Source organism: Lissotriton vulgaris, chromosome 4_2 (assembly GCF_964263255.1).
Source record: "Lissotriton vulgaris chromosome 4_2, aLisVul1.2, whole genome shotgun sequence".
Taxonomy (NCBI): Eukaryota; Metazoa; Chordata; class Amphibia; order Caudata; family Salamandridae; genus Lissotriton; species Lissotriton vulgaris.
Window position 1 is genome coordinate 14,289,649 of NC_141692.1, and position 16,101 is coordinate 14,305,749.

A 16,101-nucleotide genomic window follows, 5' to 3' on the forward strand; every position below is an offset into this window, starting at 1 on the left:
TTCATTGCTTGCAGCATAAACAATTAGGTCAAAAGGCAAAGGAGCAAAGCCTCTTCAAATAAGCCCGGGCCTTTGTGAGTGAATGGAAGAAATCAACCCAGATACAAAGAACTACAGAGGACAGTGGATGTGGACTGCTTAAATAAGGAGGTTTGAATGAGACCAAAAAAGTTTGGGCGTATGGTTTATAAACCTTTATGTAGCATGTGGTTTAAGTCATTATAATATTTCTGTGGGAAATTCTCCTAGGAATTTTGCAGAGTGGAAAAATGGCCGGTCTGGATCCTCTGTCGTCTCCCAAAAATCAGGTGTGTGATTATATGCCTTGAAGATATTATGGAGCAATACCAAAGGGGATGATGGACAGAGCATTGGAACAAATCAAACACTCACCCCCAGTCAACTAATATGGGTTTAATCCATCATCATTCTTTAGCTCACTCCACCACCCTCTTCCAGACATGGCCATATGCAAATCAGTCTGACCCTGTGCCTCATGGGAACAGTCCAGCCCGAACTGCCAAGCCATGTCTTCCCTGGACCAGAAACAAGCATCCTGGGACTGGTTTCTGGCTAATCAGCCGTCATCTGCCAGGCTAGCTTGAATCCAGTGACAAAGTGAGCAAGGGACCACATCTGGGCAGACCCTGCCAACTTAGGGCGAGCAAAGCGATGCTAAAGGGGATGATGGACGGAGCATTGGAGCAAATCAAACACACAGCCCCAGTCAACTAATCTGGGTTTAATCCATCATCATTTTTTAGCTCACTCCACCACTCCAGTTCAGACATTGCCATATGCAAATCAGTCTGACCCTGTGCCTCATGGAAACAGTCCAGCCCGAACTGCCAAAGCATGTCTTCCCTGGACCGGAAATAAGCATCCTGGGACTGGTTTCTGGCTAATCACCCGTCATCAGCCAGGCTAGCTTGAATCCAGTGAGAAAGTGAGCAAGGGACCCACATCTGGGCAGACCCTGCCAACTTAGCACAAACAAAGCAAAACCAAAGGGGATGATGGACGGCATGGCATGGAATGGCATGGTGTGCAAAAAAAAGATGGATTTCGGCCCTGATCTCTGTACTGGGATGAATGTATGACATTGTTCTTCATTCTTTCCATCAACTGTTGTTTTTGCATTTGCCACCCCGAGTGGGACGGGTATGCTCAGACGTGAGGCCCGAGGTCTCCATGCCACTGAAATTAAGCTATCCTGGCTGATGAGGGCTGAAAGCCCTAAACCGGTCCTAGGATGCTTGTTTCCAGTAGAGGGAGGACCTGGCTTAGAAGTTCAGTCTGGACTGTTCCCATGGGGCACAGGGTCAAGACTGATTTGCATATTGCTGGGTTCAAACTGGAATGTCATGGTGAGCAAAAAAACGATGGATGTAGGCCCAGATCTCTGTACTGAGGTGAATCTATGGCATTTTTCTGCATTCTGTTCATGAACTGTTTTTTTTGGCTTTAAACATATTATGGGACTAGACAGTTCTTCAACAGTGCCACTAATTGGTCTATAGAAAACATTACCCTGAGCAAAGGCATATAAGAATGACTGTCTTCTTCACTTACTCAGCTCTTTCAGGTGATGTCCATCTTCCCAGCATTGATAGTGCGGTAGTGACATTCTTTAAGCTGATCAAGATAAACTTTCAAAAAACATCAACACAATCATGGTAACATTTCACTGATTCTCTTCCTGGACTACTTTTAGACTTCAAAGGTTCCAAATTAGCTGATGAATTTGATAAGCATCATAGTTCATGCATTAAGTGAGACGTTAAGGCCAAAATATGTTCATGACAAAGACCTTTATAGATAAGGTAATTTATATGTGCTCTAACACCATATTGTCATTCCCTGGGGCTTTTCTCTTACATCTAAATATAAAAATCCTGTCTCCCACAGGATAGGCTGCTGTTGCTGTCAATAGGGCCTGTAGGAAATGAAATGATAAAATAGTCTTTGTCGATTGGAAATCAAAGTAGTCTAGCATGCCGTCCACATGCACAGACACTGTCCCTGTCAGCATAAATGTGTTTTTCATTCTGCCTCTATAGGCATAAAGTTGCTGTCTTCATCCTGGTGATTGTTCTCAGGGTGAACCTGAAGAAGAGAAAAATGCTAGATCTACAACCTCCTCTGATATCAGCTTCTTGACAGCTTCTGAATGTTTTTGAGCAGCTGCCAGTATGGACAATGTGGGTTTCAGATGCTGCCTTGAAACAGAGGCTAGAGAAGAAGTGAAAGCACAACCTGCTGCACATCCTCTTGCCACTTTGTCTCTTTTCCATGATACACCTGTCTCTCCAAGGGCAGGTGGGCTTTTCACGAAGATACAGGCTCATAGTCTCAAAGATGTCAACAGGAAAGTTGACATTCCAAAACAATTGGCACACTTACCTGGAACATTATTACTTTTGAAGATAAAATCAAGACTCCTACTGTTCGTCCATTGCGGTGCCTGCAATGATGTGCTGCCTAAAATCTGGAGCCCACTTCTCCCTTCCTTTAAAACATCTCTGTATGCTGGAGCATGTACTAACTGGTAAGTTCAAAATATATTCAAGATATTGGCATTGCTACTTTTTAATTAGACCTCAAGGGTGCATTGCACCCTGGTGCACGGGTAATATGTAGATGGGGTGTTGCCCTCACATCTCTCAGGTCTAGGGACTTACTCTAATCACACAATTGGAAAATAACTGTTATTCTGGGCTAGCATAAAGTCACACAATCTGTGCCTCATGAGATAAACATAACATTTGTGTTATTGTATTTTTATACAATTAGGGTTGTTTAATGTTTTTGCTGTTAGGTTGGGAGAATTTAGCCTTGACTTGGCACACCTTATATAAACAAAATTATTCTCCTCAACTTCAGTTCTGTCTTATCATAGTGCCTGCTCTAGATGAGACCCCCAATGGATATACGTGTGAGGATTGTTTCACTACCCAGTCTGCGGACACCTGCACAGCTGCTGCAAGAGTTCAGTGCACTGGGGAGCACAACACCTGTGCCAGCTTCACTGGAACTGGCTCCAGACCTGGTGAGCAACATATTTTTGTAGTTATGAGTTATATATCCAACTGCACTAATCTTCTTGGTTTTTGGTTCTTTCCTTCAATCTAAGTGGCTGATTATAAGGTCTGTGGTACCGACACTTATTTGAAGTCGGTGTCGATCTCACTGTCATCTCTAACTGCTGTCAGATTGCTGCATTAGGATGTGTCTGGATATTCTGCCTGGGGTATCGGCTATGCCGTACTCACATCGTCAAAGCTGCCCGTGGCTCCGATGAACAAGGAGTGTTTGCCAAACGCCAGTTTATGTATCGAGTTAGTTCTGCAATCAGTGTTCGTGTGGACGCTAGAAAGCTAACCCCAAAGATGGCCGCCTACCTAGGGGATGACTAACTTCCTGGTCCAACAGGAGCTTAGACCTTGTAGCTAGATTGCTGAATTCACACAATGGCTGTCTAGATATGGCACAACTTCCTGGTTGGCTTGTTTTTTACATGTTTTTTATAAATAGGATTTTGCAGATGCACTTAGACAGGTCTGGTAAGACCAACTCTGAGGGTAATGAAAATTAGATTATGTGGCAAAACTATTTAACAAAAATAGCAATTGATCATTATTATATTTAAATAAACGAGTGCCATGCAGAGCCACTTGACGTTAAGGGAAGGATACCTTTAGTCATGTTTTCGCTAATGATGCCCAAATTCCTAATTTGAAAAGAGCCCGGGCTGTGCTGCTAGAATGCTGATTTAACAAAATGGCCGCCACGATAAGGCTGAGCTTCCTGTTTGGTTGTTGTTCACAAGTATGAGTTCGCGGATGCGCTCAGATAATTCTGCTATAACCAAAATCAGTGGGAAATGAAAATTGAAAATTGTTGATAGTAATCGCATGAGATCAGTATTACATTCAGAATATGGCTCTCAGGAGCAGCCATTTGATGTTCATAAAAGGATGCATTCTACTGATTGTACAGAAACTACTAGATATGCCCCCAATGGAATATCATCATTCATACCTTTGGTTCATGGTGTAAGGGAACTTGCATTGACTCTAGGCTGCCACAAATATGCCAGCCCATGGGAAAGGACAGAAATGCACTGTTTTACCTTAAACACAGCACCTTCCTGCCCTTATCCTGTTACGCAGTGCAGCGCAGGAGGTGACTTGCTGTGCTGTACTGGATTACAAACTCATGCGTATTAGGAGGCCCGCTGGAATTGGAAGTCAATTAAGCTACTCTGGGGCAGATTTACAAGGTCTTTACCTCAGCTTTTTTGGCTTAAAAAGCCAAAAAAGTGGAGATAAAACTATCACCCTATTTACAAGAGGGTGCTAACATGTATAATCACATTTTAGCACACTTTTTCCCAACGCCTCCCTTTACATCTCTAATGAGATGCAAAGTGAGCGTCACTGGTCGTACCCGGATTTACAACCTTGCAAATATCGCTCATGTTCACGTCATGATATTTACAAGGCTGCCCCAGCATTTTAGCACACGTTAGATTTTGGAGAAAACTTCTGTTTTCTCCAAAAACTAACGTCTGCTAAAATGCAGACTTACCCATCCCTAACATTGGGGTGGATTATGATGAAATGAACCTGTTGGTCGTATCAGCAAGGTTATCACCGTTTTGCAGGGAACATTGCTCCCTGCAAAACGGTGATAACCTCACTATCTCTGGAATTGTATTCACCCTGGAGTAACGCGTTGTTAATAACGCGCTAGCTGGGTGATAAATTACAGAGATAGCCTGCGATAATAAAATTATCGCTAAGCACGGCCATCGATAATTATCGCTGGCCATTGATAATATGCCCCTCTGGTCGTAGCCTATGAAGTGGGCAGGGTCTCACTCTTGGCCCGTTTGATTTTCTACCCCGATATTTCCAATAAATCTGTGATAAGGGATGGCAGGGCTGGAAGGAAGATATCCAGGTTGGTGATCATCTTCATTTGGAATGAATCCCACCTGGGAATGATGGATCAGGGTGGAGATAACCTGTGTGAGGTGGGTAGTATGATTCTTGCAAGTATCTGGATGTCAGAGTTCAGGATGGAGATCAGACAATACCTGCTATAAAGCAAAAGGGTCCTTATCCGGTAATCACTGCACTTTTGGAAATCAGCAAGAGACACCTAGTGCTATTAGCCTTTCGAGTAGGCCATACGGAGGCAGGCACCGTTTCCACTTTGAGACACAAATATAATACTTCCCAGGAAAAACATCCCCTCCCGGTACCTTCTTATATATGATGGCTTGCAGGCTTTCCTCCTGGCGCTCTCACCCTCTTGGCCCCCATCATTAAGGCAATGTAGTGCCAGAGAGTCATGAAAGGTGTGTGCCCTGTTGTCATTGTTAATGAATTCAGAGATGTACAGTTTTCTATAGCAGATCCTGAAGGTATTGAGAATATTCTGTGGTGCATGGGTAAAGTTATGCGTTTACTCTGATTGCCAGGGTGGGACTGCGGCTTACCGCTGTCCAAGTAAGGCAGCTCAGAGCCTCCCTGCTTTCTCCCCTTACTCCTAATGGAGGTTGTTCAGTTTATAGAACATGTCCTCTAACTAAGATGAACATATGGATTTAAGTTCTATTCTGGCATTCTTTAGCAAACGCCTATGACCCACGTATGGACCGTGGAGGTGGATGTCACGCTCAAGAGACTCCCATCACTGCTCCCTAAGTTTGTCCATGAGGGCAGCATCTCTCATTAGTTGACCCTACTACTTGCCTACAGTAGTTATACCAACTCCTGATTATCTGCAAGGTAAGTGGTCATATGAGATTTTAGGTGGGTCTTATCCTGGCAACCTTTGAAGCATTGGAGGTTGAGACACCGGGGTTTACATCTGGGTTTCCGGAGGTTCCAAACAATATTTTGGCAAACAGGTGCACAAATTCTCATAACAATGTTTTTTATGTTACATGTAGCAGGGTAGTCAGAGCACTACAATAAGATCTGGAATTCCATTTACACCCTTTACATACTGATTTTGTAATGTTATGAGCTGGCTATTTTAACATTCAGGCTTGCCTTTAAAGCCAACACATGTATATGGATAAACTAATCAGGGTGGGATGGGCTTTGTGAATTTTTGCTTTAATGAATATGGAGATGCCTTGAATTTCTTTACTTCAATGCATGATTTACATTTATTAAAGTGTGGACCAGACATTAATGGGAAGGAGATTCCTTTGTTTACTGGAAGAAACGCCACCACAGTCATCTATCATGTATATACTTCTGACACTCTAGTTAGTTTGTGTGGCATCCCTAGCATTGTTCTAGTCTGTTTTAAGTGACCATGGCCCTGTTATATTACCTTTTCTTTTCTGGGGTAAGACATGTTAATGGCCTAATGGTGTCCAAAATAAGTGGGCAGGTTGTGATCCGAACCACTTACTACAACAAATAGTAACAGACAATTCCATCTACATTTAATAACTATGTATAGGATGATGTGACTCCTAATTTGCTGATGGATAGCTTTAATCATATTAGCAGTTATCTTAAGTTACTTCTGACCCCTTCAAATTTGGTAATGGAGGAAGTAATAGGGGATTGTCCTGTCATGCTTGTACCCAGCCCTCCCAGTGTCTGTACACAAGCTCCAAGAATTTCACCCCTGGTATTATGGTTATTTAAGTCTTTTTTCTTACAGTACAAACATGCTCTTTCCTAAAATAATAAAACACTCCTGACGTGGTGTGGTTAAAACTAAGCTTAGCTTCAGAAACTAGCAATAATACATTATTTTGAGATACGTTCAATGCTCCGTTTAAAAATATATATATTAATCCTGAGGTCTGATCTTTTGTTTCCTGTGAGGCCAGGGTAGCACATATTTCTGCAATGTGTAAACAGATTAATCTAGACAATGGTTTAGAAGGTCGAGAGGTTATATATAGATTGGGACAAGGTCCTTTTGGCCTGCATGCCAATGCTGGAGGGCAGTAGATGCTTTTAAATCTCCTGCTAAATTATGGGGTCCTATTCTTCCAAGAGTATTTATTGTAGCTCCTGTCAACATGAGCCCAACCTCCTGGGGTACTTCTATTATAGTACCAATGAAATATTCAGGCCCTAAAAACTAGTGTCCTATTTCCCTCCTGGACACTTTGGTAAAAATGTTGAACAGGATCCTACTGAAGAGGCTGCAGGAATGCTCACAGAAATATTCTATGTTATCACCAGCCCATCTTTGCTCCAGAAAAGGCCTAGGAACTATTGGGTAATGTGTCAATATGAACCTATTGATACGGCATGTACCAAGGTGAAGCGTGCACCTTTGTTTTGCCGATTTAGGGGGCATATTATCAAGAGCGGCTTTAAAATTATCACCACTTTAGTGGCAGGAAACTGCTGCTAAAGCAGCGATAATTGGCTTGATAGTATGCCCTTGTACATTGTGAACATGGGCTTTTATGGGAATTCACAAGTGCATATTATCAAGCCTATTATTGCCTCTTTAGCGAGAGTTTCCTGCTGCTAAAGCAGCAATAATTTTAACGCTGTTCTTGATAATATGCCCCTTAGCAATACATTTGATGTAGTTCACCATACCATCCTTTGGTAATTGTTGATCTCCCTTGGCGCTTCTAGGCCAAATATAGGTTTCTTTACAAGTCTTCTTCTGAAAGTATCCAGAAAAGTCCAGTTTGGCTCTCAGGGTGACTACTCGCTCACTTTCACAGTGGGGCAGAGCATTCGTCAAGGCGGTGTTTTGGCCTATTTTGCAAGCTGATTCCCCTTATGTGGCTGGGCGTCCTATACCAGTGTTGTTATATGCTGATGATGCTGTCTTGCTATCATGGACTCCGGTTGGTCTGCAGAAATTGATGAGTGCCTCTGGAGAGTTTATGTCTTCTAAAAATATGGTGCTCAACAAATATGAAACTTGCACAATGATCTGTTAAAACCCAAACAATATAGATAATTTTTACTGATAATATCCCAACTGTTATCATACATTATTTTTGCTGCGTGGAGGTCCTATTTACAGGTAATGACTCTTGGACACAACAGATATTAAATTCCAAAGACATAATGAGCAGAAACTCTAATGTGATTTTTAGGTTCTCATCTAAGCTAGGGAGCCGACACATTAGAGAAATGATGGAGAAATATAATGCTAGAAGGATGGCTCCTGCTTCCTATGCCACTGGCCTATGGCTTTGCTTCCAGTACAGCACTGTAAGTTGAGGAAATAGTTTTTTTAAAACTATTATTATTCCTCCATGTGATCGAACATCAGGGGATTGATCTACCCTCAAGACATACTCTTGTCAAGGCCTTTGTTATTACGGTTTTCTATGTGTGCAAAAGAGGAAACCAGTTTTCCGAATCTATTAGCCTTGACTGCTTAAATCAGGATAATGTATCACATATCCCTCGGCTAGCATATATTAATTCTACTTTTAGTTTGTTGTTTAAATTGCCTATATTGTCAGACCCCACTCAAGTAGTGTCACCAACTAATAAGACTATCAAAGGATAATTTTGTCAACATAGACAGGGATGGAGAATGGGCACTCAAATTATGAAATCTATGGTTGTTGTTTTTTTATGTCACTTGATTTAGAAGAGGGTTACAAAATATATTTATCCTGCGTTACCGAAATGCAGTGCCATTTTCTTTTGGCTAGGCCTGGGCGGTGAACGTCCCTGTGTTCATCTAGTTAGTAGACGTTTCTGGATTCTGCGCTTTGTTGATTAGACAGAGTTGTGAAAAACTGCACTCTGACAAGTTGACGAGCAAGTAATGTCCAACGCTGGACCACTGCAGGCAGCCAAAGATGGTCACAACTGCTGACGTTCAGAAACCATCCGCGTTGAGGAAGCAGCGCAGAAAGAAGCAGGGTCCTCTTGAGCTGTGCATTATGCCGTTTGTGCTGGGAGAAGCACCAGGTGCTAAAAATCAGTGCAAATGGCACAAACTAATGCACTCCACCCTTAGCAGGACTTTGCATAGTGCAGCAGAATTTGTAGACACTTTCCAGTTCTGAGCAGCAGAAATCTGCGAACTATGACCAGCCCATTTTTGACAAAACTCCTCAGGTTTGGTCAAGTGCATCACTTGCTGGTTTCTTCCTAACATGAAGTCCTACCCTTCGGATATAATCTTTTGCCCATGTGTTAGTCAGAGTAAACAGAGAACTTTGCCTTTTTTGCTCTTTTGCAACTCTTTCTAAGCTATAGGCATTTTTATCTTAAGCCCCAAATTGTTGCCAAGAACATTAGATCTTATATTGTCACTATGAAGCATTACATTACCCTTCAGTGTGTTTTACTGTTGCTCTTTTTATCCTAAAGCCCATTTCTTTTTGGGAAAATTGTTATGTATTAGCAAATCCCTTGATTTTTATTAGATATGTTAAAACATTGTATACAGCGTTTAGCATATTCTTTATGCAATTTTATGGCTGTTATTGTACTAGCTGAATAAAGTTAATGAATTGAATAAAATTGTATAGTACACCTATAGTAGACAGTGCTGGAGGCAAACGGCCCAGACCCTCGGAGTGCAACTCGCAGAACACCTCACGGCATTGTTGATGAGCCCTGGAGACAGTAGTCGTGTCTGCCACAATCAGCAGTATGTCATCTCATTGGGTGGCTGTAGAAGTTTCTCACTTAGGGGTTTAATGGAATTATCAGTTAGTCAGTGACAGTGTTACCCATAGCGTTTTTATTTCACGCTAACAGTCTTAAACAGGTTGTATAAGTCAGAGAGATCAGTTAGAGATCAAACAAGACCTATAGTCCTCGGTGGACCATCTAAAATCTGACCTCACTGAGAAGCTCACCACCCTCCGGCAGGATGTGGATGCGGTGGGAACCTGAGTACAGGCGGTGGAGGAACAAATGCAAGACGGCACGATTCGCTTCAGCAAGTAATTCTCAAGGCAGAAGACTTGGAGAACAGAACTCGAAGGGAGTACATTCAAATCCAGGATTTGGAGGAAGGAGTGGAGGGGCCCAAACTGGAGGCATTTGCAATAGGATTCTTTGCAGAATTTGTCTACCCACAACTGAAAATCAAGCTGGACAGGGCCCATCTTGTGGGCACATTACAGAAGGGTAACCGTAAGCGTCCGAGGGATGTTTTGGTCAAACTCCACTCTTTCAAAGTGAAGGAAGCCATCTTGTCTGCTGCCAGGAAAAAGAAATATGTGTCCTTTCAAGACCACAGATGCTTTCTTCATCAAGATCTAGCCCCCCCAACCTTTGCCCACTGGCAAACACTGAGACTGATCACCACCAAACTGCAGGATGACAACATTCGCTTTCGGTGGACATTTCCCTTTGGTACCGATATGTTGGCAGGTTATGCCCAGACGTGGGTCCCTTGCTCACTTTGCCACTGGATTCAAGATAGCCTGGCTGATGAGGGTTATGAACCTGGAACCGGTCCCGGGATGATTGTTTCTGGTCCAGGGAAGAAATGGCTTGGCAGTTCGAGCTGGACTGTTCCCATTAGGCACTGAGTCAGACTGATTTGCATATGGCCATGTCTGAACTGGGGTGGTGGAGTGAACTAAAGAATGATGATGGATTAAACCCAGGTCCTTTGACTAGGGGTGAGTATTTGATTTGCTCAAACGCTCCTTCCATCATCCCCGTTGGTATCGCTTTTTCGTTCTAAGTTGGCACGGTATGCCCAGACGTGGGTCCCGTGCTCACTTTGCCACTGGATTCAAGATAGCCTGGCTGCTGAGGGTTATGAACACGAAACCAGTCCCATGGTGCTTGTTTCGGGTCCAGGGAAGACATGGCTTGGCAGTTTGAGCTGTACTTTTGCAATGACATCCACCACCACTAAACACAATGGAGTCGCCTATTCTACCATAGCACAAAAAAATTTCAGCCCCAAGCTGTCGAAACAGATCGGGAAGGGAAACTATTAATACGTAAGGGGCGAATGAAAGGCCCGCTTTCACATTCATCTCAATATACGCCCCTAACTCAGGTCAGTCTACATTTCTCTCCAATGTTCTTGACCAGATGGGGGTGATTTGTGGAAGGACCCATTATACTTTTGGGAGATTTCAACTTAACTTGGCATGGGGCCTTCGACAGTACCAATGCTAACAGGGCGGCTATCAAAACCTTTTCTAACGGGGTTAGACGGAAAATACTTGCTCTTGGCCTATGCGATGCCTGGCGTTCCATTCACCCTACCACAAATGATTATATACACTTCTCACACATCCATCTGCCTCAGCCAATCCCTGCTGGGGGTACTCCAGGCAGCACAGATACTCCTGATATGCATTTCAGATCACAGCCTGATCACCTTGGGCCTTATCTGGAACAGTCCTACTAAGGGACGTCCTAGGTGGTATTTCCCAACAGCACTTACACAGGATGTGGTTTCCAGGGAAAGGATAAGGGCTGCTATTGTTGACTTCTGTGCCCACAACAATCCGCAGGACACATCCCCACAGAACAACTGGGACACCTTCAAGGCAGTCCTGAGAGGGAAATGCATTCAACTCAATTTGATCCTGAACAAACTGAGGGAAAGGGAAGCTCTTGAGGGGGAATTAGAGATAGCCGAACAGGCACACAAAGCCAGGCCAACACGCGCCCTATAGGGACAACTCACCGCACTCCGGGGTAATCTTTGATCCATTTATGCAAATCGAGTGGAGTATGCATTGTTAAAACTGCATCAATCATCCTTTGCACAGGGCGACAATCTGGGCTCACATTTGCCATGTCAACTTAGAGTAAAGAGGGAACTGGAAATTATTGGGGGGATACTGGATCAACAGGGACAACTCACACACTCCGATACCATTAAGGCTAACATCTTCGGGGATTTTTATGGTCAGCTAAATCAAGGCACTATTTCCAATACGACATTACAACAACAATTTCTAGATTTCTGTGCTCCCACAGCTTTCCCGCTCATCGGCCGATGCATTAGATTCCCATTTAACTAAGGAAGATGTTTGAGACACTATCTCCATGCTCAAACTTCATAAAGCTCCCGTACCCGACGACCTTACGGCACAATTTTTTAAATGTTGTGCCACTGAGGTAGTCCCTCATCTCGCAACTCTAATCCAGGCAATAGCATCAGACGCACGATTTTTGGGCACTATGGCTGAAGCTGTGATCACTGTAATCCCCAAACCTGGAAAGGACCTGCATCTCTGCGGCTCATGTAGACCCATAGCGCTTCAAAACCTTGACGCAAATTTATATTCAGCAATCCTAGCAGCGAGGCTTGAAAACCTGATGCCAAATCTGATACATCCTGACCAATCATGGTTTATAAAAGGCTGACAAACGCATGACTACATCAGATGCACCATCCATTTGATCGAGAAGGCCTCCAAGTTCAAAATTCCTGCAGTATTGGTGGGTTCGAATGTGGAGAAAGCCTTTGACAGGGTGGACTGGTCTTTCCTCTTTTTTATTATGCGTAAGTTTGGGTTTGGAGCTTCATTCCTCAATATGGTGAAGGCCAATTACCACCTCTCAACTTCTCGAGTCATGGTCAACGATTATCCTTCTTCCCCCTTTGCCCTGAGCAGAGGCACCCGACAGGGGTTCCCACTATCCCCCATTTTAATTGCCCTCAGTATTGAACCCCTGGCAGACAGGCTTCGATCCAACGATGAAATCTGAGGCGTTCCCTTTAGCGTGTGTGAGCACAAGGCAACTTTCTTTGCCGATGACATACTGCTTACAAGCGAACAGATTGAGACACCAGACAGCCTTTTAATGGGCCAAACACTCTTTTCTTTATTTGGGAGTACAGCTTCCGGCCAAGATAGGTGATCTATACTAAACTAATTACCGGGCTTTGGTGGCACAGCTTCGGCTAAACCTTAAGCACTGGTCTCCCCTTTACATTTTGTGGCTTGGGAAATTTGGGCAGTTAAAATGACAGTACTGCCCCAATTTTTATACCTGTTCCAAACCCTACCCATCGACGTTGAGTGAACTATAAAGCTGCATCTTCGCTCGTTGATCACTAACTTTATTTGGCAGGGAGGGCGGGTGCGCCTGCCCCACCATGTGCTCAGACATCGAAGGGATAGGGGAGGACTGGCTTTACCCGATTTCACTTTATACTATCAGGCCGTACAACTAAGGGTGGCAACAGAATTGTGGGCGAGGGAGTCAGATAAGCACTGGCTTCATATGGACTGCTCTGTAGTGGGAAGATCTATATGGGATGTCCTCTGAAAGCCGAGGGGAGATCGGCTCCTCAATGCGTACCTTGGACCTAATTTCCATCCCCTCATACACCCAACCATTTGAACCCGGCATTACCTCTGGCACTACGCGAGGGTCCTTTCGACTGCTGGAAAGAGGGAAGGTGCCTCAAACTGTCTGAGATGTTCCATAACGATGAGGACGTAACTTTTGACAGTTGTAAGAGGTTATTTGCAATCCCGCAGAGTGATTATTACCACTATCTTCAGCTTAAACACTGGGTTACGACCCCACAAGTTAGAGAGGTGACTGCTAGAGACCTTGCACCCGTGGAGACGTTGGTGATCTACAATGTCACGTACCATGAAAGGCACCATTTCAGCACTCTATGACATGCTATTGAATACCTTACATTCTCCGCAGGCTCGATACATGATCTTCTGGGACCGAGTCCTGGCAGGGATGTAACTGAGATAGAATGGAAACACATCTGGAGAGACATTATCAAACACAACAAGTCTATTGCCCTAAGGGAAGCGCACTACAATACATTGCACAATTGGTATATGTACCCTACTAAGATCCAACAAATCTTCCTTGATACCTCGGATCTCTGCTGGCGGGGATGCGGGCTTCAGGGGAATTTCAGGCACATATGGTGGGATTGCTCACGGATTCTGCCTTTTTGGGATTAGACATATCTCACATCAAAGACATTCTTGGGTACCCCGTTCCTACCACCATTAACTTCGCTCTTCTGGGTGTAAGGGATCCAACTTTAGAACACCAAACTAAAGCAGAGAAGGCGATCATGTGGACATGCCAAGGGGCTGCCAAGCTCATTATAGCATCTGCTTGTAAGAAAACAGTGGCATCATTGTGGCACGCCCGGTTGTGGAGGATTCTATCTATGGATCGCCTGGCAGACATCTTTAGTGATAACTATAAGGGTATCAAACTCAGCTGGGGTCTGTTGGTAGCCTTTCTGTCCCAGGGACTGCCCTCTGCAATCTGTCCTCCCTATGTGCTGGCTATGCACATTTTTCAAATGCAAGTTGCCCCTAGATCAGTTTGAAATAATGCGGCCCTTAGTATACAACCTGAGGGGGCCGCACTCTACTCATTCTACGCTGAGACAATGCTGTAATACTTCAAGTTTTTTTAATACTCAATATAATTACCACCGGGATGGGGGGTCATTTTGGCGGGAGGGTCAGAGGGTGTTTGGAGGACAGGTTCTAGGCTGAAGAACCTCCTCAGGGTTATGTTCTCTCAAAATCAGCATCACTCATTTTTTTCGGGGGTGTGATATGACGAGGGGCTGTATGAAGCTGAACCCAATTTAGCAGACTGTTTTCAACCTTGGAGCCTGTGCGCCTTTGGGTATATCTAATGTCAATATTTTTGTTTTTCTTGATGCATAATAAAAAATAAATTTTGACAAAAGAAAAGGCTGCACAATTATTCTAAAAAGCAATACAAAAATAAGAAGATTCCTTAGATAATCTCCATAACATAATGTGGGTGATTGCCATTTATTTCTGGCAGTGTAAAGATTAAATTATAACGTTTGAGTCAGGCCAGTAGAAATCCCAGGCCCTGGAGTCTTGTCTAGATTGTATTTAACAATCAGCAGAGTCTCTATTAGTTAATAATCTCCGATGTTGACTACTTTGGAACTGGGATGGGCATGCAATCTTTCCTAAGTAAAGAAAACATTCTATGTAACATCATCACTAATGACTGATTATTGTCTGTTTGTTTTTTCTACAGGTGAAGCCGTGGCACAGTATACTGTGAGAGGATGCTTTTCAAAAGATTACTGTCAATTATTCTCCCTGGTCAGGACTCAAGCCTTCATTTATGATTTACAGTGCTCGCCTGCCAAGAAGCTGTGAGGCATTTGTCACACCTCTAACGCAGTAATACCCCAGCTTAGTTGTTGTCAGCAGTTGTTACAAGTACCTGGCATGCAGAGTCTGGACTTGTGAAGTGTAACACAGTAAAAAAGAAGCAGATGAACTCATGTCAGCCTCCCTGGGAGTACATGTGGGCAATGTGCTTAGTGCAGTTTGGGCTGTTTACAGACCACCAACCATCATATTACGCCATCTTTGGTTCCATGAGATGGTTTCATCTGCTTGATGCATTGAGTGATCCAAGCCCAGGCCCTTCAACCACCCAGAGATATTGGCTCATGATCAGAGAAGGTGCTCCTCGCGATGAACTAATAATGCCGATTTCATTTGTAAGCATGGAGGAAACTGACAACTTGTGTCACCTCCCTATTTTAAATAACATCACCCAAAGTATTATCGTACAGTCAATGTATATCCTGCCAATAAATATAAATGCAGATTACATAACAAGTCCCTGTGTTGACATGTGATACAAAAAGAGTGTAACAAACTTCAGCATGCTAAAAAACTGACTGACATAGAATTTGTGACTCCTTCAGTTTTATCACTTCCTTTCCACCACCAAGGGCTATTTAATTATGAACACATCTGTGCCTGAACCAGAGAAACACCTCCCATCTGAGATGCAGCTGGACATTTTGGATCAGCCATTAGAACCTGGCCTTGAGTGAGCACTCTCAGGAGTGTCCCAACTATCTAACTAGCTTCTGTCAGTGAGACCTTACCAGGTGCTCCGAGCCATTCCTGCCTTGGGTCCGTTTATTGGTCTTGGAGGTGAACAGCTCTTTAAATAAAGTAATGTGCTTATATCCACAATTTGTAACATGCTCTATAATCACAAAATTAGTCTGCTTTCTGCTGTAACAAAACCCATATCATAAATATTATATAAACTTGCTTTATAAGTTACATTGACACAATAAATACGCTTTAGTTTACACAGCTTCATCTACTATGGGTCTGTGTTTTTTATGTAT

General features: G+C 43.5%; 1 protein-coding gene across 1 annotated transcript in view; it reads left to right on the forward strand.

Moving 5' to 3' along the window:
- The window catches only part of LOC147718134 (uncharacterized), a 93,706-nt gene extending 78,317 nt beyond the window's left edge, over positions 1 to 15,389 (forward strand). Inside the window, exons 4-5 of the mRNA XM_086919207.1 lie at positions 2,900 to 3,049; positions 14,979 to 15,389. Coding sequence (XP_086775333.1) covers positions 2,900 to 3,049; positions 14,979 to 15,103 — 275 coding nt within the window. The 3' untranslated portion in view covers positions 15,104 to 15,389. The remainder of the gene's footprint in view (positions 1 to 2,899; positions 3,050 to 14,978) is intronic.
- Positions 15,390 to 16,101: the final 712 nt, after the last annotated feature.